We start from the raw sequence: 21700 nt of genomic DNA on the forward strand, positions 1-21700 counted from the left end.
TTGCTACGACATCGCTTTTCAACGCCCTTGTTTCTTCGGCTGCCTTTCGACGCTTTTTTTTGTTTCTACTCTAGTCTAAACACAGCCGCTGGCAATGAACTCTCGCCGGGAACTTCCGGCGGGACCATCACAATCAAGGCCTCCCTCACCATTCCCTCGTCGACCATCTGTGTCGACCCATCAGCCCCCCCCGTCAACACCTCAATTCGGTCGCGATCCTCATTTACCTTACAACCCCCCTCTCGCCCGCTCAACTGACCAACCGCGTGTAGCAGAGCGCGAATTTCCACGTGAATTCCCACGCGACGCCCCCAAGGGACCTAAAGCTTTATATAGTCAACCGCCCTCAGCATCAGGGCCTGCTGGTGGTGGCGGTTCGGCTGCTCACTCGCCCCATAAATTATCGTTTTCAGCTCCTGTCGGATCTTCCCATCATGGCGGGCATGGTCACGGCCATCATTACCCGCAATCCGGAGCTAATGCTGCTTCGCGGGGCTCCCAACCTCCTCCGGGTCCAAGGGGGAGTGTAGGGCGCGGTGCTCCACTGTTACCCTCTGCAAATCCCATCAGATCTCCGGTATCCACTCCAGGTGGAGCTGGTATATCACCTTCTGGCGGCCAGATGTTTGCATCGAGTTATCCGATTGCAGGCGATATGAACCCATACCGCGCATCCGGGAGGAGAAGATCAGGCGAGTGGGAGTCTGGTCGAGGAAGTGGGCGAAGTAGGGAAAGGGAGTATGACTATGGGCCGCGTGGGGGCAGTTTTAGAGATAGGGACCTTGAAAGGAGCAGGGAGTTTAGGGAACCGAGAGGAGGATATAGGGGTAGATCGAGGGATAGAGAGGTGTTTCCGCATAGGACAAGATCCACATCACGCGAAAGAGAGCGCGAGAGGATTCCTTCGTATCCTAGCGGGAGAGGTGAGAGGGATAGGCTAGAACGTGGTATGAATTTTTCAGGTGATCGAAGATCTGTTTTTGAACGGGATGAGAGGGAGAGGGAGCCCGAACGAGAACGTGAAAGACAGAGGTTGAGGGTTGAGCGCGAAAGGAGAGAGAGAGAGCGAGAGACGGAGCGGGAAAGAGATCGGGAAAGATTACAGCGTGAGCGGGAAAGGGAGAGGGAAGGGGAGGGGGGACGTGGGCGGTCAATGGGCGATAGAGAGCGGTTTGGCGGCGGCGGTGATAGACGGATATCAATGTCTATCGAAAGAGAGCGAGATAGAGCTGCAGAGAGACCAAGAGTAGATGCAAGGGAGGGAGGTTATGAGCCCAGTCGGGGTGATAGGGAACGTGAAAGGAGAGAAAGAGAAAGAGACGCTGCAGAGTAAGTGTGATCCCGTGTGACATGAAATCCTCGCTAGTTTGTTGGTATTTTCGTGAAATTTTTTTTTTTCATTTATTTATCACGTTTTCTGGATCTTCTTTCTGTTTTGTATGTTTCTCTCCGCTCCAAGTTTTGTTGCATGAACCCTCCTGTTTTTTTTCTCTGGAGCGGAATGGCTAATCCCTGTTTTACCCTCTTTGCTCCCGGTTAGATATAATCGCAGCCGTGAAGCTGAACGAGCTAGATTTTCTAGTGCGGCCCAACCTCATCAAGATCCGACATCGACGAGCCCACCTCCTGTCCCATCCTATCATGGTAACTATCAACCTGCCAGTGTTTCCGGCAGTGCAAGTACGTTTGGATCTGCTACCCAACCGCCCGGCCGCCCGCCCTCTCAGCAACCACTGGTTGGTCCTAGCCAACGGTCCACTCCAGCTGCCAGAAGAACCATGGGTGGGGGTGCCGCTGGCGCCCTGCCTCAAATTACGTATCATGATAGGGACAAGGTCCCTCACAGGGATGTCTCACAGAAAATGGACTATCGTCTGGATACTCGCAGCAGCGATAGAGCCCCACTGATGCTGAAGAAGGAGCCTACAGATGATATTTCTCCACTAACACAAGACTCTAAATCTGCATCTACAAACACGCCATCGTCAGCACTTCCGCCTCCCAGTACAGGAGCGACGCCGATCTCTGCGACTTCATCCAGGCCTTACTCACCACCTCCGGCTCAGGTTCCTTCTGGACCTAGGTCGGGAACTGGTGTTAATCCACCGACCGGGCCTAGAGGGGGGCCACCACCTACTGGACCTAGACACGGAGCGGATCGGAAAGACACCGAAAGGAAACGTGTCTCGAAGGATCGTGGTGGGTCAGCCGAGTATTGGAACACTCAAACACCAGCTCAAAGTCACCAGACATGGTTGGAAATTGGAAGTGTCCATCCTGACAGAATGAGAGGGATTGAAAAGGTTGATGACCGCGACAACAAACATCACATTTCACAAGCGAGTATTTCATCTGAGTTCCCTACCTCCCAAGAAAGTGCAGAGTCATCTGGAACGGCTGAGTCTGCTGGTATGGAGCACGGCTCCACTTCCGCTATCCCTTCCACAAGAACATCTGGTGCTACCACTAATGCTACCCCTTTGGCTCCTTCCCGGTCCGGTTCGTCGGGTCAAGGGTTCAGGGGCTCCCAGAACTCGCCTAATGCTCCTACATCCGGATTGTCTGGCGCGGGACCACTTGCTCCGACAGCCCCTGCCGGTCCGAGTGGAAGTCCCACAAAAGCTCAGCCGCCAACTGCACCAAGGGCTCTGCAGACTAGAAGTCGGTTCAGGAATCGGGGCGGTGGCGGCAGCGGCGGCGGTGGTGGTGTATATCGTTCTCGAAACAATTTTGGGACCCTCGAGGGGGGGAGCGATGTGGGTCACCGGAGCGCTGGTCGGGCTATCATGGGTGGAGTAGATGGGGGGATGGGAAGAGGTAGTATGGATAGAGGAAGGCGAGGGAGTAGGAGCGGTCCTGAGCCCGATAGACTGGCTACAAAAGAAGGTTTAAGTGATGTGGACATGCTGGATACTAGACCCAAGGATGAGAAAAAGGAAGACATAGTCACCACCCTTGAACAACCTTTACGAGTCCAGGAGAACATTGAGTCCCATGCTGGAAAAACGATTCAGTCTTCACCTCCGCTTCCGGCTCCGATCCCAACAGTGTCTCAACCCCCACCCGTTGTCAAGATCGAAGAAGAGGATGAGGACGATGTATCCCTCACGCAGGCAGACGTTATTTCAAAGATTGCAGATATCGATGGTGACATCCAAAGTTTGGAACAAAGGTTGGAGAAGCTAGATCGCGCGAGGATGCAACATAAAGGGGAGTTAGAGAGGATTGAAGAGGAGGAATTAAGAGCAAGGAATGCAACACCCCTGGTAGAAGAAGTTTCTGTGGTGGCACAGTTCCCCGAACCCGAAAAAATGGATCTTGACCTCCCCGAGGCGACGAATGAGGTGGAACAACTTCAGAGCCAAGCACAAAAGGAGCAGCAGGAGCGGCAGGAGAGAGCTGATCATGGTGAGCAGCCTGCTGAACAGTTAAATTCAGAACCGAAACCAGTGGAAGAAGACATTTTAGACCTCCCCGACAGGCCCCGGACTCCTACCACCTCGCCATCACCCACCTCTTCGCCAATAAGATCACGTACACCATCGGACGATGGCTCAATAGAAACGGAGTCCGATGAATCAATCAAGCACTTGATGATCTCAGCGCATCCAGGCCTACCTTTCTACCGCCCGGGGCCGCCATTGAAGCCAACAGATTACGACTTCTTCCATAGCAACATTGAACATCACGAGGGTATCAGAGAGTTGGTGGTTGCTCAGATATCTGCTCAAAGGCAAGCCACGTTTGAGAGAGAGACGAACTTGAAACGGAAATACCGCGAGTACTTTGAGCCTTGGCATGAGCGGTGCCTTGAACTTGAGAAGGAATCTAGCCGCAAGAAAAAGAGCAATTCGGAGCCTGCCGATACAAATGGGGCATCTCCAGCTGTAACAGCATCCACGGCCGCTGAGACACCAACAGCAGTTGGAAGAAGGGCGGTTAGAGCAAGTGATGTGGTGAGAAGCGAGGCAGAGTTGGAGCAAGTAATAAAGAACCTCGCTGAACAGGATGAGCAGAAAGCCGATTCGGGAAGCAAGCCGCCGGGGGTTAAAGAAGCGTACGTGCCGGCGATGATACTCGACCCCGGTGACCGCCTCATCTTCCGGGACACAAACCGACTCCTGCGATCAGACGACGAAATCAAGAGCGCATTCCTTTACGATGTTCCCCCAGATGATTGGACGGAGCCGGAGCAAAAGTTGTTCTGTGATCGCTACATGCAGTTCCCCAAGCAATGGGGGAAGATTGCTCAAGGGATCCAAGGGAGAGATTTCAAAGCTTGTATCCTACACTACTATATGACTAAGAAGGCGCAAGGTTACAAAGAGCTTCAGAGAGGTGGTGGAAAGAGGGGGAGGGGGAAAAGGAGAAAGGCGGCGAACCCCCAAAAGTCGAGGCAGAGCGCGTTAATTGCCGATCTGGGAAGGAGGGGCGGAGAAGAGGAAGATGCAGATTCTGAAGATGTGATGCCGACTGCCATGACAGATAGTGGGCGACCCAAACGGGCTGCTGCTCCCGTTTTTGGGGGCGAATCAAACAATAATCAGGACTCTGAGGCCTCTGGAAAACGGGGCAGCAAGGGGGATGATGATGAGAGTCGAACTGGAGGAACTAAGAGGACAAGAGGGAATAACAACGTTGGACGGGAGAGGGGTCAGAAGAGAGCCAGAGCTCCAGCTACACCTGCTGTTCAACCGACGCCTCCGCCTAACGTACCGGTTGCTCAACCCGTGTTGGTGCCTGTCCCGGATAAGGTGGACGGGAAGGAAAAGGAAGAGAAGGAGGATCTAGGCGATCGAGAGACAGATGCTGTGCACGTATTAACAGGATTGTCCGGTATTGCGGAACAATTACCAACTCCCCCATTGGCAGCGCCACAACCGGTTCAGCCAATATTGACACCGTCCGCCGCGACTGAGGACAAGAAGCCCATCACAATCCCTACCCCTCCAATTGCCCCATCCACAGTTCTCCCACTTGCGCCGGTTGGAATCCCTATCCCGCCCTTCCCGCAGCCACCGGCTTCCTCAGTCGAACCCCCTCCAATACATGCAATCATCAAGAAAGAGAAAACTGACAGAGGAGGAGGCGTGGTGGAAAAACCAGTCGCACAGACCTCAAGTTACTGGAGTGTGCCTGAACAAAATGACTTTCCTCATCTTCTCGCAGCCTATGGAACAAACTGGGCAGCGATCGCAGGAAGGCTTGCCTCCAAAACCACAGTCATGGTACGTTCTCTTTTCTTGTTCTAGCTCGTGTTGACGGCAATTAACATATATATATATATATATATATATAGGTGAGGAATTTCTATCAGCGCCAGGTCGACAATGGCAAATTGGAATTCAAGCAAATTGCGGAAGATGCGGAGCGCAAGATCCGAGCTGGTGAGCCCACGCCCGAACCACCCAAGCCTGCTACTCTACCAAAGAAGAGGTACGAAAACCAGAATGGGGGACCTCAGCGTATGCTTGTTCCACAGGATCCACCACAAACTTTGCCTCCAAGTCAGCTTCCTTTGCCGTCCCAAGCTATGCTTTTGCAGTCGGCGCAACCAGTTCGCCCAGTTATCAACTTGGAGGATGATGTTGCTCCAATTAAGCAACAGCCTGCCTACAGCCCACCCCCTGTGCCGGTGCCACCCCCACAACCCCAGTTCCAGGACATTCGGCAACAGCCATTACGCCAAGTGCCCGTGGTCCATAAACATATGCCGCCACTGCAGCGGCAGCAGCAGCGGGAGCAACAACAACGGGAGCAACAACAGCGGGAGCAGCAGCAGCGAGAGCAACAGCAGCGGGAGCAGCAGCAGCGAGAGCAATTGCAGCGGGAGCAGCAGCAGCGGGAGCAGCAGCAGCGGGAGCAACAGCAGCGGGAGCAGCAGCAGCGGGAGCAGCAACAGCGGGAGCAACAGCAGCGGGAGCAACAGCAGCGAGAGCAGCAGCAGCGGGAGCAGCAGCAGCGGGAACAACAGCAGCGAGAGCAACGAGAACAAGAACATCAACAGCCGCAGCATCTGCAACAGCAGCACCCCCATCAGCAGCATCCACAACCGCATCTACAACAGCAGCATCCACAACAGCATCCGCAACATCAGCATCCGCAACAGCATCTGCAGCAGGAGCATCCACGACCACTGCTGCAACCACATCATCCGCAACAGCCACAACCACCGCCTGCACCGGTGGTTGTCCCCTCTCATTCACATCCTCGCGTACCACCATCTTCGCAGCAACCTCCACAGCAGGTCCAGGCCCAGCCGCCGCTTGTGCAAGCACCTATTCCCGTACCAGTGCATAGGAGTTTTATTCAGCGGACTGAGGAGACACACAGTGAACGGCCTGAAAGACGGCCTGAGAGGCAGCTGGAGAGCAGTCATGACAGAACTCATAGTGCGCAGCTGGAGCGGCAGGTGAGTGGGCAGGTGGGGAGGCAGGTGGAGGCACCAGTGGAGAGGCCGATGGACAGTAGACACAGCGAGAGGCAAATTGAGGGACCAGTGAAACATTTGGAAAGGCCTCACGGGGGTGGGCCGCAGGTAGGATCTCGTGAGTTCGCCAAGCAATTTGAAAGAGCTTACGGGGGGGCACGCGATGGAACACTAGAAAGGCAGCGCGACGTCCCCTTAGACAGACCACGTGATGTGAGAATGCCCGAGAGACAGGCAGTCGGGGGACAACCGTCCGGCGGGCCATTGATTGAGAGGCCTCACAGGGTAAGGCAAGAGAGGATGCAAGAGAGATCAGAGAAATCATTGCAGGATAGAAGCCTAGAGAGATCTCATGAAGGACTTCGCACGCCTCATGAACGGCGTATGGGCCGTGAGGCCCCATCGGTTCCCTCTCTCCAGGGGCCATCCCCATCTCCCCATACACCAGTTTCGAGTACGTCGGCTCCTCAAGGCAAAATTATATCAACGCAGATCACCATTCCGAAACAGCAGACACACGCCCAACAGATTCATCATCCGAGTCAGCAGCAGCAGCAGCAGCAATTGCAGCAACAGCAGGGACGAGGTTCCTACAACCAACAGCATCAAACCAACCAGCCCCTCCACCATCGCAATTTGTCTAGCCCTTCAGCGATACCAATGTTTGATGCCCAATACCCACAACAGCAACAACCATTCGGCCAGCAACCTAGAGCTCCACCGGTTGAGAAGCCTCAGCCTTCTCGAGCTCCGGAGCCATTGGCTCCTCCGTCTTCACGTCCCATGTCCGCACCATCTTCAGGGCAGCCAATGAACACGCCATATAACCCTCCTCCGCCATCTCATCTGGGTTCTACGCCACAGATACCACGTCAGCCATCCTTGCCTCCTCAAGCTGCTGCAGTTCACGTACCTCCTCCAGTGCAGTCGCAGTCGACTGCGGCCCCAGATTCCTCAAAATCCAAGCCAACGAGCATTAACTCACTGCTTAATCCTGCCAAAGAGGAAATCCCTTCCCGGCCTCAGAGTAGGTCCACTCCACACCATATACCTCCTCAGACAAGGCCCCAAACTCCTCAGCAACAGCCACCCCCGCAACACACGCCTCTCCAGCACGCCTCTTCCCAACTTGCTGCTGCTCAGCATGTTACCCAGCATCCCCCGCAACATCGATCGCAACCCCCCCACCATTCCCACCATGGTAGCCTTCAACATCTGCAGCATGCGCCGCACTCTCATCATCCGCACCCCATGCATCATCATCATCAGCACTCTCAATCATCAAGTACACATGCCCCTATACCAGGAGAATCATCAAGAAGGGATGTAACGTACGACCTACAACATGAGAGCCACCAACAGCGGCCCTCGATGGCGAAGAGTCCACTGAGTAGAGGCGGTCCACCGCCATATGACTCTGTTCAACTTTCGCGTGAGCCGAGTAGTTACTCCACGCCTCCCCGCGAGCCTTATCTCCAACCCAGAGAGTCTTTGTACACTCCTGCCCTTCGAGAAACACCATACTCTACTCCTCCTCCTCATTCGCAATCACAGCAGGGCTTATCGGGATCTCATACACCGACTTCACACTCCACCTTGCAGCCCTCCAACTATGCTCAAGGGCAGCATAGCCATTACCCCCCACGGCCGCAGACTTGCTCGCCTTATCGTCCTGGTGGACCACAAAGTGGCCCTTATGTGCCTCCATCTAGTATACCACCTTCACAGCCCTCGCATCATTCGCAGCAGTATCCGCACTATGGACAGCAGCCGCCTCCACAACCGCAGCCGGGGAACCGCCACACTCCACCACCTCGAGGGCAGTATACTCAGAGACGTTATTATGATGGGCTTGATCGTGGGAGGCCATATTAAATATTTAATAAAAACTTTTCCCTTTTCCTTTTTTCACGTTGGATGGATTCATCAAGCAGGCGGCCTTTTTCTTTTCATAAACAAAACATTTCTTCGTCTCCTCTTTTCCTCTGGGGGGGTTTTTCTTTTTTAACTTGGGGTTGGCAAGGGTGTTACTTTTCTAATGAATTTGTCCGCACATTTCTCGTTTTTTTCTCTATTCTTTTCTTTTGCTCTCTTTCCCTCCCACCTACGATTAGTGTAAGCTGTGAGCGTCATGATTTATGGATTCCCCTGTTTGTCTTTTCTTCCATCTTTTCTAGCACCTTTTGCTGGCTGTAATAGGTGTTGGGGGTGAGATGAGGTCTTGGAATTGGAATTGATGGATGGATGGTGGAGTTGTAGAATAGTCGAATTCGATGTTTTTACTCCTGATAAGTGGAGTCTGGTCTGGCCAGGTATGTGCAGCTGTTGGAAATGTTGAGTTGGACATGAGTGCAAAGGAGATTGCGTGAGAGGGGTAGCCGATACCCGTATTTGCAACTTGTTACATCATATCTAGGTACGTAGCTGGGTTAGTCCTGAGCGCATTTGGTGCAATGGTTTTGGCGCGTTACTACTCGAGTACACCACAGCCCACAGCCACTACAGGGCGAGGCGTTAGATTACTTACAGTACGAACGATTACTTGATAGGAAGCAAGACAAGAGAGATGAGGGAAGGTTAATGGTGCGACGGATGTACCGGTAGCACCTGTACTCGAGTACCGAAAGGTTATGATAGCCGCCGGAATCTCTTCTATCACAATTGGATCTTGGAGGTGAAAATTTAACCGCCGTGAATATCTATCATACCGGCCTCCTCCCTCCCGATCCGCACTCAGATGGAACCAAATCACGCCATCAACAGATTGGATTGTTCCTCCAACTGCCCACCATAGCATGATACTCCTCACACAACCTCTTCTCTCCAAGAAGCCTTTGAGAAACTCCCATTAACCCGATTGCATAAACATTTAATCTAATAGAGAGCATCAACCATAGTGATCTAGAGCATGAGTTATCACTCACAAATTACCCCCACTACTCCACTTTGTTGCACTAAGGATCAGGTATCATAATATTATGAAGGTTATCAATTCTTCTATGATATTTGTTATCTCAAAATTTAACCTACACATCCTTTGTAAGTTAGTCACCCCCCGCTTTCAACCACCTGTTCTCAATTAGAGTGCTGAGATCTCTGATCCCCCTCATTCCGCAACTGGGCCTTTGATTCCATGCGCTATCCTTTTCATGATATCGTACTCTCACTGGGCTTCCAAGGCAAAGTTCCGTTCAGGGCTTGGGCTCTCTCGGTGCAACCGAATAATTCACTATATCGAGGGTTTGGTGGGATAATGTGGAATATTTGATGATGTGAGCATGTACTTTACTGGGGTTCCTTACACATAGTGTCTGTTATTGCTGGTTGCGGGCTAACTCAGTCAACTACACTGCCTCGCTCCGGCAGGAAGGTCTACGGTTAGTCTTATTACAATGGCAAACTCACACCTTTACCTGTATTTCACAATTGGCACGATTTGTTCTAAGCCCAGAGCATATATGAGACAACATCGCCAAGCCCCCCCCCGCGCGCGCGCGCTTGGTAAAGGAGGGGATCAGTAATAACGGCAACCTCAGTGCCCACAGGAATCCACATGCCTTGGCCACATACACGGTACCGGAGAAAAGGAAGAAAAGCCATAGCAGTGGCTGCATTGTACAATAGTTTTCTAGGCAACCGAAGCACCGTAGACACTACTACTGGGCATGCACAGACAATCGGTATGTCAGGTGGAGTTGTGTCTAACAGCATGACGGCGTGTAGATGTTCGTAGAATGCCAGGTTTTCGAGATCACATGATCAGGACAGGTCGGACCGGGAGTTGTTTCTCAATAAAACTCATTACTTTCCAAGATAAGCAGAGTCCGATCCATCGATCTCATGTGTAAAAAAGATATTTATAGTGGGTTTCCATGATAGAACAATAAGTTTTTGGGTCTTTCCTATATCTCAGGAAGGAATCTGTAGTAAAACTTGCGTATTAACTCACCATGTACACACCCCAGGCATCCAGGGGATGACGCATAGACTGATGGTATACCCTCATGGGCATTTCGCGGGTACATCATCGGAGCCGGAGTTCTCTTCCCCTTCCTTCTTTACTTAACCACAGTAGGCAAAACTATAGAGATAGCACCCCTACCAGCTATGGACTGCCCTCAAACAGACTTTCTAGCTAGGACGATGGTGAGTTTTTGTACGATAGCCTCCCGCGGACTACATCTCTGTGCTACCTTTGTCTATGCGCGCTTCTGAGTAGACAGAGCCCGGATGCCGGGTTTATTCAAATATCGGTGATTTTATACCGAGTGATGACGCATGAGTAAGCGGGAAGTTCGAACTTGAAACCTCGAACCGTGTTTCCCCTAAGATGGTAAGGAGGAGGAGGAGAGTGGAAAGCAGGTGCGTTGTTATGATATGCCAGCACAACCGTAGCTAACTGTGCGCTATGGCAGTGGCACCTAGTCGTGATCCTGACCGCGCCCACAGGTTGTATGTATATACCAACCCCGCGAGTTAGAAGAATACACGCACCTCAAGTATTCTGAGTCTCAGGCAGGTAGTCGTGCTTAACCTTGTCACTTGTGGGAACGGGATATTGGTTTCGTTAGTGTATGATACGTCACGCTTAAGCCACGAGCTAGTATCACACCTCACCAACGAAGCAATAAACTGAATATTCCAAAACCGCAGAAGGACCCACGCGTGTAAGACATTATAAAGAGCAATATATTGCAGGGCAGCGATCTTGAATGTTTTACTGTCTTACACCTCAATCGTACAACATTGCATCTTACAAATTCAATTTTTTTTGGATACTAGCCCAGCATGCAAGGAGTAGTATATAAACCTTCATTACTAACACAGCCATCACTCCCCTTCCTCCTCCTCATCCTCCTTCTACATCTCCCAACCCCCAACCTAACATCGACCACCACTACCATAGCTATCACCATCATTATCATCATCGCCTCCATAATCACACCTCCAACCTATTAATCAATTCTAACCAACAAAATGCAAGATCCCCGAATCCAACAACTCAAAACTGCCCACAGCCAACTCAAAAAGAATATCAGCGATCTCCTAGAAGCTCACGGGAACACTGTAGCCGACCCTAGACTGACCCCGAATGTCATTTCTGCACTCAGCGCTGAGATGGATCGGATACTGGAGCCGATGTACGATGAGATGCATGGGATCGCGGAGGATTTGGAGTTGAGGGGGGTTAAGGTCTAAGTTACTAGCGCTTGGATTGAAGATGGGCCGGGATGAGAGAGACGAACGGGCTAGGATGAGATAGAGAGACGAGCTAGGATGAGAGCAGGGAGACGGCCAGGGAGGAGGGGGGGCATTACAAGCGGGTAGCAGTTTGAGGGATTTACGGGAGGTTTTGGAGCATTTCCTTGGTTGATATACTATAATTTTTAATTTTATTTATTTATTTGGGTTCCGCAGGTGCACCGACTGCTAGATATATTCCGTGAAAGCAAGACCAAGATGCGCAAGGCAATAAGAAGGATATGATTGAACCCATGGACAACTAATCCTCGCTATATCTACAACTCCCAAACACCCTCACAAAACGCTCTCATAGCCCTCACATCACGCTGAGAAAAAAGCAAAAATAAAAACCCCGGAACGACACAACCACACTCGCCAGCAGCAATAATACCACCACCAGCCAAATGGAAAGCCTATCAATCCAACAGCTCAGGGGCCCATAACCAAAAACAGCCAAAACCAGATTGACACTCTTCTCAATGCCCATGAGGAAGCCCTCGCAAAGTCTGAGCTAGCATTAGATAATATCACCGCACTCACTAGTGAGTTGGAGAAGGCTCTGGAGCCTTTGTGCGAGGATATAGACAAAGGTGTAGAGATGCTAGCCAAGTTCGATGACTGGGTATACGTAGGTGAGTGGGTAGATTGCGGAGAGGTGGACTCTTAAGATGGTGATGTTAATTCAGCGAGAAGAGATTGCGGGGGGGGGGGGGTTGGTATTATTCAACAAGCTCTGCTTAGAAACATCTATGTCTTAGATTTTGTAGTACTGGTAGTCCGCTTTAACACGATGGAATCTGGTGGTACAAGGAACACATTATTGGAGAGATATTAGATTTTTCTCACCGCTATACTCGAGTATTAGGGAGCCCGCCCGACCTGACCGCCCGTGCACTAAGGTTGAACAATCTCGGTCATCATGCTCAGGCTTCGGCGGATGCACCACCAGTCCAACCTCAATATGGCTTTCGTGAATAAGGACAAAAACATACCCCAGGTCAATTAGGGATTGACCGCTGGTCGCTTTTTTTGAAAGGCCGGAAAAGTCAAGCAGAATACCTAGAGCTGGGTCATTCCACTGCTCAGTACCACAACCATATATGTAAGGGAAGACAGAGCAGATATGATATATCTTACACTCGCTAGTCCACCAGAACCCGACATAAACGCGATTGGGATTCCTCAGAGTTAATTTGCGTCTCGCAGGAGGACGGGCTAGCTTCTCAACTTCTGGTAAGGTCTCACGGAGCCTGCCCGAGTATCACAAGCCCACAAAACGCAGTATCACACCGGATACGAGAAAAAAAGAAGGAAAAAAAAAAAGCAACATGTATCATAATGGATTGGGGAGAGAGTTAGAGTTATCAAAACTCAAGTCATAAAAAAAAACAAGGTTGGGGGTGGGGGGGGGGAGGGTGTGAGGCTCAAGTCTCTCCCCCGGTGTTCGGCAAGTTCGGAATCCCCATGTCGCCACACACCATGTCCTCCGTAGCCTCCAAGCCCAACCAACCGGTATCGTAATATGATACGAGCACTGCACAACACAGCACACTGCTAATTCCACCATACAAGTACCTGTATTCTGTGGGAGGCTTTTCAACATCTCGCCCAGTTGCTTATTGCAGTTCCATCAATGTTCCTTTCCCCGATATGCCACCGGGGCCATCGAAAATCCTCAACGTTTACCTAGCTGACACCTCATACTCTCTCAGAAAAAGAAAACTCGGCGTCTATAATTGCTCCTGCGGTGTCCGGCTCCGCTGATCGCTTCGCTTACCGTAGGGTTCGCAGGATCATGCTTATCTCCTAGTACCGAACACAAGCACCAATTGCCAATTGGCCAGCATCATAAAAAGTCCGCTCACTCTCCCGGTAGCTTCACTCACTCACTCACTCCCGGTCACCCATGCACGCTGACATATAGCACAAATAATGGCTGACGATCGCCTCTCTACCAAGTAAACACCCCTGCAAATCCCGAATTTTCAGGCATAAATAAATTTCTAACTTGTTGTAGAGTCAGGTTAACACAATCAGAGTCATCGGACCATCGGACCATCGGACACGGTGCATGGCTGGGTGTAGGGAAGATGCCTTACATGAAAGTTCATGAGTATTTGGCAAACACTGTCTCGATGGATCGCTTAGCTGTAGGTTGAACTATATAAATCACATACAGCAGAAACTCAAAACTCCCTATTCTAGGAATGAGCGAAAAGCACAGCAAAAGGGGAGCTGCCCAGGCAACTCCAACTACATAGCACTTGGTTCAATTGTTCGAGTTTCCACGGTATCGTGATTTCAACAATGAAGCACTCGAGCCCATTTCGATGTGCCGCATGCTGCTGGGTTTATTGCGTTAAGTATGAAAGCTGCAGGGTCTCCGGTGGTATGCCATTTGGAGTCCCTAGATTTCTTTAAAGCTTTCCCCTTCGTTTTCCGACCCGCACTCATTAATCGGGTCTATAGACGCACCTTCCGCTATTCTCCACCTCGACCCGATATGGCACGAGCCCTCTCAAAGTGTTAACCAAGGCTTTGCCCTCTTATTTCAAGACCACAGATATAAAAATTTGCGAACCATTGATAAGGAGAGATTACTATCCCCTATATAGGATACTAGGAGCGACCCTCCCCATTAACTGCACAAGTCATTTAGCATTATTCAGCAGCCCTGCAAATCCCCCTCCACCGCGCATATAACGCTGAGACCATTGTGCCAAGGCTCGATAACGGCCACCGTATCCAATTATCACACCAGCTAGTACGGTAGGTGAGCAAGCCGATGTCAAACAGATCTTCCATCCCTCAATCTTAGTCGCCTAACATTTGGCACATAAGAGCTCCAGAATCTACCCTTCAATAGACCGCGCTTGTTCATGGAAAGTCACTCGTCATTGGCGCTAGTCACAACCCAGAGATTAAGCCTGAAATAAGCATCCAGTACGAGAAACAACTTCAGTCTTGTCATACCCCACTTGCACACTCAGGAGTTAGGTGAGTTTTCTAGCATAACCCCTTTGAGAAAAATTGAGGTCACTATAATGGTTCTCACGGGAGGTCAGTTTCCTTAGGCCTGGGCGTTTATTTGTCACCCAGTGCAACTTACGAGCGGTCGTTAGCAACGTGGTCAGGGCCCATGACACTCATTAACCCATCAAAACATCGAGATCAACTGATTTGATCGCATCTTTGCGATTACTATTGCATTCAACCAATAGGGCATATCCGACTGGAGGATCCTAGACAATCCAAAATGCTTGTATCACCTCTCGCCGCGCTGGCACAGAAGTACTCGAGTAGTCGGCAAGGAGTGTCCTAACCCCAAATAAAAAAGCTAGAGCCTGTTGAGCCTCCCTCAACCCTTTTTAGGTAGATGAAGGAAGCTAGGCAAATCCATTTGTCCCCTCCAAGCTTTCGCGATCGGCAGGATCCTTGCAGTGCACTTCACCTAAAATGGATACCCCTTTTTGTCCAGAGATGTCCTGGAATCCTGAAAGACATGCCTTTTTTTTGGGCGTTCCCAAAATTTGGGTATGTGGGACCTCTTCAAATTCGCAAGAGCGGTAAAAAAAGAACAGAAAGACCCGTACGGTAACTTAAAAGGCCTGGTGGCAGAGCTTTGTTCTTGGAACCAAAGGCCTCTGATGGATTCGCAATTGCCCCCTGATTAGGAAAGAAAGCCAGACAAAAATGTTTTTCCGTTTGTGGACACACAAAAGTGAGCGCGAAAAAACTCGCACACACACCCTCGTAAAACGGGGGCCACGTGATCAGGGCAGAACCGAAACATGCATGGGACAACATGCAAGATCGGGGGTCTGGATCCAGAAGGAGAGATGACGGTACATTCGTTTGATGTCCCCATTCTTTCACTCACCACCCTCATGATTTCTATTTATTTATTTTGTCAAAACACATCAACGGGAGTTTAAGAGGCGGTAAGAAAGAAGGATGAGGAAGGGTGAGAAAGCGGTAGTCTGTTCATTTATTTCAATGTGGACCTTCCCTTCTGCACGGTTTGTCACAAGGTGTAGGGTTCATGGTCTTGGGCCCACAAGGCCATTCATTGGCGGGAAAGATGGGGAGGAGAAGAGGAGGAGAGTTCGTGACGAGTCGCCCGGACGAATGAGGGGAAGTTTGTTTCAATGCCGCAGATATATTGCGGGAGGTCGGCAATAAGGGCTGGCAAGGAAGATTGTGAAGGGATGAGATGTGGCCCGAGCGGGAAGGCAAACGTTAGCGCAGCGGGCGGTGTGCGACACGCTCTGGTACCGTCTGACATAAAAACACCTTTGTTGAGGCAATGCTACGACGGGCTATGATAGGGGGTTTCGGAAGAGGGGAATCTTCCGTTGTGGTGGTCAATCACCACCACTCGCGGGGGGATGAGACAGACATGGATGGACTAGGGCAGGTTATCACTCCAGAATTCAGTTCAGTCGTTAAAAAAAGGGGGGGGAACCTTGGCCCACTGAGCAAAAGGTCCCTCTCACTTTTTTTGGGCAGTGCTCACGCCACTGGTAGAACCTCCCTCAATAGTCTCTTGCAGTTAGTATCAGATTGAAACGTTTTTCGAATCTCCACAGCTCTTCACAGTTCTGGATTCATCGTATCGTCAGTATGGAACCTTTCTTCTTCTTCTTCTTCTTCTTCGCTACTTGTACAGTACGACGGTAGTCGGCTATGGCTATGAGTGGCATATCGCACAAGATGAAGCGAAAACTGGCAGGATGAACCTTGGGGAGAGAGATGAGATTTGCTTGCTGACTGACGCCTCCCGCTTGCCGCGATAACTTATCAGGCTCTGACTGCCCTGTAAACCCCAAAACGGTAAAGGCTGGTAAGATCAAGAACTACGCAGATGTTGAGCTGCGATACTGTATACAGTATCCGTTGTATCTTTGCCAGAGGTTCCCCATTCTCATATACGTTCACTTGGATGAACCCCATATCTTGAGGTTGGTTTGCGAACCTTATCTAACACGATGCTATTAACCTGATGCGGACACTAAGTGTTCACAGAATTCACCCATTCCAATTCAATACTGATACACGTGCGAGAATTTATGCGAGTATTGTACCATATCCAATTGTCTTGGTGCAAGGGATCGCATCTCAGTTGTAATTTTCTGGACATATTAGGGCTAATGCTCCCTGGTGGTGCCTCCTCTTCGTGGCAAACAAACAAAATGGTGACACCGAGAAATGTTCTCCCTTCCATACCAGAATGTTGCACATCCGCACACCCAACCATTCATGCCAGATACTCGAGTACAGTACTTCCGCTCGGCCATCCGCCACATGAACCAAGGGGCAGCAGTTGCTGCTGTATATTTGGACAAGGTTAAAGAGCGATGGTGCATCAATTCCAGCAAACGAGGGACCGAGGGAGTGCCCAAGAGTGGAAGCAAACTTACGGTATTCTTCTGCAACTTGCCATGATTCTGGCTCTATCCTTCTCAACCAGCTGCCATCCTTTTTATATTCATTTGCGAGGGAAAGAATACCAGGTGTAGGGATTTAGTATTTGCACATCTATGATCCGACGTACTTGGCTGCATTTCCCCTATCCGCGTCCGTGTTTGTGGACATAGTGCCAGTTGGGAGCCGTAGGTATCCACCTATTCAAGGTGCATCACACCGCAGCCGACCATGGGGGATCTCTCACTCCATTGGTCGCTATGGCACTTACTCGAGGCCGCTATTTAGTACTCGGGTATCTCTGGAGGGACTGATTAGTACTGTGTTTGGGTGTGCCCATGAAAATTGGAGAGCATAACCCTTGTCTCTATAGAGATTTATATGGGATTGGCAGAAATAGTCTTCCAATTCTCACTGACACCCCCGTGCACATGTCACTCATTCGCGTTCGCCCGCCTGCCGAGGATTCACCAGCAGAACATTGGGGGGCTCTTAACAAGTACGGTATTAATGATGACAAGGCCCCAGCCAACAGCTTCCCAATGTCGTGCTCTCTTCGCCCGTCTTCTATGTGCTCAAGTAAATGATCCATAATGTTATTTTAACATACGTATCATATGGCAGAGAATAAAGTGGAAGGCTTGGGTGGAGGGTTGGGCACAACCCACTGAATCTGTAACAACAACCTTCTATACTCGAGTACTTAATGTCTTGGTGTTAAATTCTATAATTGATAATTAACTTATTTCCTACCATGTGCTGGCCACCCCATCCTTTTTGCTCCGTTTGGTTACTGATTTAGGCGTTTTTTTCTTTTCTTTCTCTCTGACTGGCTTGACGCCATAACTTTTTACGAGTGGCGAGGCAGAAAGGAGTAGGCCCAGCTGCTGTACTCGAGTATTGTACTAAGTTAGTACTGCGGTCTTGCTGGCTGCTCCGACATGCTGCTGTATCCAAGGCCAAGCCAGTTGAAGGGAGGAGAGAAAAAAAGAAGAAAAGGTCAACCCCCCGACCTCGTTGCTTCCACCTCCTTTTCCCGAACTACGATTTTACTGACCGTCACACCCAAACTTCCGCCCCCCTCCACCGCTCACCCACCCACCCCCCCTTCAACCTCCCTCTCGTCCCTTATTCATCTCATCCCACCACCACTCACCACCTCTGAAATCCGAGAAGTCTCTCCCCCTTCGACCATACCCTTCTCCTTCTTCTCTCATTCTCACTGGCCGTCCGATATCTTCTGCTCTGCCGGTTGTCACGAGAGTTGAAAACCCCTCATCATACATCTTCCCCGCCCCTTTTTTCGGTAACGAGACCCACGCCTTTTAACGATCAGCCACGAGCCACGCATCCAAGAACGACTGTGACATTATCTTGAAAAGGTCACGAAATATTGTTTTCTTACGAAAAAGAAAAGGCATCCATTATCGTTTGGCCCGTTATTATTTTGTTTTTATATCAGCATATTCCGTTTATATTTTTATATTCGAGTTTTTTTTTTTTTGGTTCACGAATTTTTTCTTGTACTCGAAACGATAAAAAAAGACTTGTAACGGCAGTTCAACGACTACGATACCCAGCAAGATTTTACACTCTTAATACGCTTATTCGTCAGACAAGGAGGTTCACCCTACTTGCTAAGGAAAAGTATAATCAAAACGGCAGGATTCAAGGCCTTTCAGCATCTCGAAAGCACGGCTTGTGATTATTGGATTCTTTCTACCTTACGGCTACGAACAGGTATTCCGGTCTTCATTCGAACAACCTCATACTGGTGCATTCTGCAACTCGTTCTTGAATCCATTAGACTTGGCAAATACTCAGTGTTTTCAGAATATCATGTCTACCCACCACGATTATTACGACACCATAGGTTCCTCGCGTTCGCCCAGTGGCCAACATCAACCTCAGCAACAACACCAGACCTTACACCGGGTCTCGTCCCGGCACTTTGAAACATTTGCATCTCAGAGCGGTCTTTACACCGCGGAGGACCATGCTGCGAGGTTCGATACCAATCGCTATGGCAGTGCTCGTTTAGATACTAGCATGTCCGGGGGATACGGATATGAAGCCTCGGGCGCACAAACATGGAATCCGAGTAGCTTCGGAGGACCTGGCGCTTTGGCTGCAATGGGAGGCGCTTCCGGAAGAATTAAGACCCCTTCCAGACAAAGGAGTGCTTTACCGGCGGTAAGCTCAAGCTTGGTCACAATGGTTTAATGTAATCGTGGGTTTGCTGACATCGCCGTCACAGATGTGGACCGAACCAGCTCCTTCTCTACCTACGGTTTCGCCACTCTCTGCTATGGGAAATGTTTTATTGGGACCTTCCCCCATGCGTACCGAGACAGTTGGTTCGGACCCTGAAGAGGAACTGATACCTACTGCTATAGTGATCAAAAACATTCCCTTCGCTATCAAGAAGGAGCAGTTGGTCCAGTTAATGACGGAACTCGGCTTGCCACTACCATATGCGTTCAACTATCATTTTGACAATGGTGTTTTCAGGGGACTCGCTTTTGCCAATTTCACTACTGCTGAGGAGACTGCAGCGGTTATCGATACATTGAACCACTACGAGCTCCAGGGCCGGAAATTGCGAGTAGAGTATAAGAAGATGTTGCCCTTGGCTGAGAGGGAGCGTATCGAGAGGGAAAAGAGAGAAAGAAGAGGTCAGTTGGAAGAGCAACATCGCCCTGTGCAAATGCCTCTTTCTCAGCCCAATATTCCTCTTTCGACTTCTCCATCTCCAAGTGCTACTCGATCAAAGCCAGGTTAGTGCTTCTCCCATCCAAATTCAATAGTGTTTCTCAGGTCTTTCTGCATTTTGGGGTTGTATACATATAGCCAGCCGCATTGTATTGTGCAGTATTTGCATTGACTAATAGTCACGCTCAGACGTCGATTTGAACGACCCCCAGACTCTACAGTTTTACTCACAACTTTTACTGTTCCGTGATGACGTGTCTCGCGAGGCCCTCATATTCCCTGCTACACTTTCACCCCAACAACGTCGCATTGTCCATACTCTTGCGCACCACATGGCCTTGGCACATGTGTCTCGAGGGAATGGAGATCAGCGTCAAGTTCACGTGTTTAGGGCTCCGATTTCTACAACCCCTAGCATCAGCCCTCCTTCCATTCCGACGACTGTGCATCCAGTTGAGTCTCAACGGCGAGTTCTAACAAGGGCCACGACGATGGACTTTAGTGATGCCCGTTCAGAGGGTGCCGGCATTTACTCGACAATGGGAAGACAGGCGCATGCTCTGCTTGACATCCCGAACTCACCATCTGGCCGAGCCGACGCCCTGCACAGTCGCCAGAATTTGCGCGCTGCAAAATCGTTTGCTGACTTGAGGTCGTACACACCATCCCCTGTACCGTCATCTGCGAGCTACCCTGCAGCTCTGGGGGGAAATATTTCTCGATACACTGATAATTATGGGAGCGTCACCTCGACTACTCCTAGTCTGACACCAACCGCAACTGGTACTACCGTGTCTGCTTCAATTGCTAGTGAGTCGTTACTCGTGAATGGACTTGCTGGAGTGTCGCTTACGTCCTCCCTGGGTGGTAATCTTGGTGTCGGTGGTGCGAGCCTTCGAGATCCCCGGGATCCTAGGGGTGTCCTTGCCGAGAGAGAGCGTCAGCAGCGAGAACGGGAAAGGGAGAGTAATGAACGAGAGAACATGAGCATTTCTACTACGGGCGGAGGAAGTAATGGTTTGCATCACAGCGGATCGAGGAACTTTAGCATGGGCAGCAGCAGCGCAGGTACATACGACCAGGAGCCTTTGTCGGCTTCTACCACTAGAAGTGATGGCAGGGGTCAAGTTGTGCCTACTAGACAGCCACGGGGACCGGATTCTGAGAGGGCGCCTGGTTTTGCGTCAAGGAGGGGTCAGCATCATCGTGCGTCTGGTGGGGAACTTGATGTTCAGTCTGGCGTTGAGATTGTTGTTGAATAGAGTATTTTTATTTATTTATTTTTCCCTTGATTTTTATCCTATTTCATTTTGTTTCCTTTTTTATCTTTGACTCCAATAACTCTTTGAAATTACTGGAATTATTATTATTTATTCAATTCCCTCATTAAAATTCTACCCCTTCTCTCTCCCTTGATTTACCCAAAGGACAATTCCATAACGTTGGGTATGAGTCATTGATTTCTATTGCATGTGGTGTTGTCTTTTAGTTGTTTTGGACTGTGGATGTGGAGGAGGGGAGGAGGCTAGAGGAGATGAGCAATCCAAAAAATTGCAAAAATTTCCCAACTGCATGTTTTTGAAAGTAACAAGTTTTCACAAGGGGTTTTAATGGGAGGGAGTGGACAGGACGGGATTGTTTTACAGTAGTCAAGAATGGTTAAACGCGAGCTGGTGTATTTTTGCTATTTTTTTGTTCGTCTTCTTTCATATCATAGCTCTGTCATTATTGTAAGTTTTGGCTCGAGATAGTAATAGCTTCACAAATAATCACTCGGGCTGTTTTTTTTTGCGTCTTCTAAATTAGGTTCACGCCGGCCTGATGGATCTGTTAGTTTCAATTCCCGGGAGGCAAAGGACCAGGAATTCTGGAGCTTAGTTTTGGTGTTTT

General features: G+C 50.0%; 2 protein-coding genes; both read left to right on the plus strand.

Annotated features, from left to right (window-relative positions):
- The first annotated feature begins 5353 nt into the window (after positions 1 to 5353).
- On the plus strand, positions 5354 to 8722 carry GSTUM_00005301001 (uncharacterized protein). XM_002837393.2 has 1 exon: positions 5354 to 8722. The coding sequence occupies exon 1, from the start codon at positions 5468 to 5470 to the stop codon at positions 8303 to 8305; it is 2838 nt and encodes a 945-aa protein (XP_002837439.1). The 5' UTR covers positions 5354 to 5467; the 3' UTR covers positions 8306 to 8722.
- A 9415-nt stretch (positions 8723 to 18137) lies between these two features.
- On the plus strand, positions 18138 to 21647 carry GSTUM_00005304001 (uncharacterized protein). XM_002837394.2 has 5 exons: positions 18138 to 19291; positions 19356 to 19875; positions 20000 to 20603; positions 20745 to 20827; positions 20939 to 21647. The coding sequence occupies exons 1-5, from the start codon at positions 18938 to 18940 to the stop codon at positions 21070 to 21072; spliced, it is 1695 nt and encodes a 564-aa protein (XP_002837440.1). The 5' UTR covers positions 18138 to 18937; the 3' UTR covers positions 21073 to 21647.
- The last annotated feature ends 53 nt before the right edge of the window (positions 21648 to 21700 follow it).

The sequence above is a fragment of the Tuber melanosporum genome (genome assembly GCF_000151645.1).
Source record: "Tuber melanosporum whole genome shotgun sequence assembly, scaffold_19, strain Mel28".
Classification (NCBI taxonomy): Eukaryota; Fungi; Ascomycota; class Pezizomycetes; order Pezizales; family Tuberaceae; genus Tuber; species Tuber melanosporum.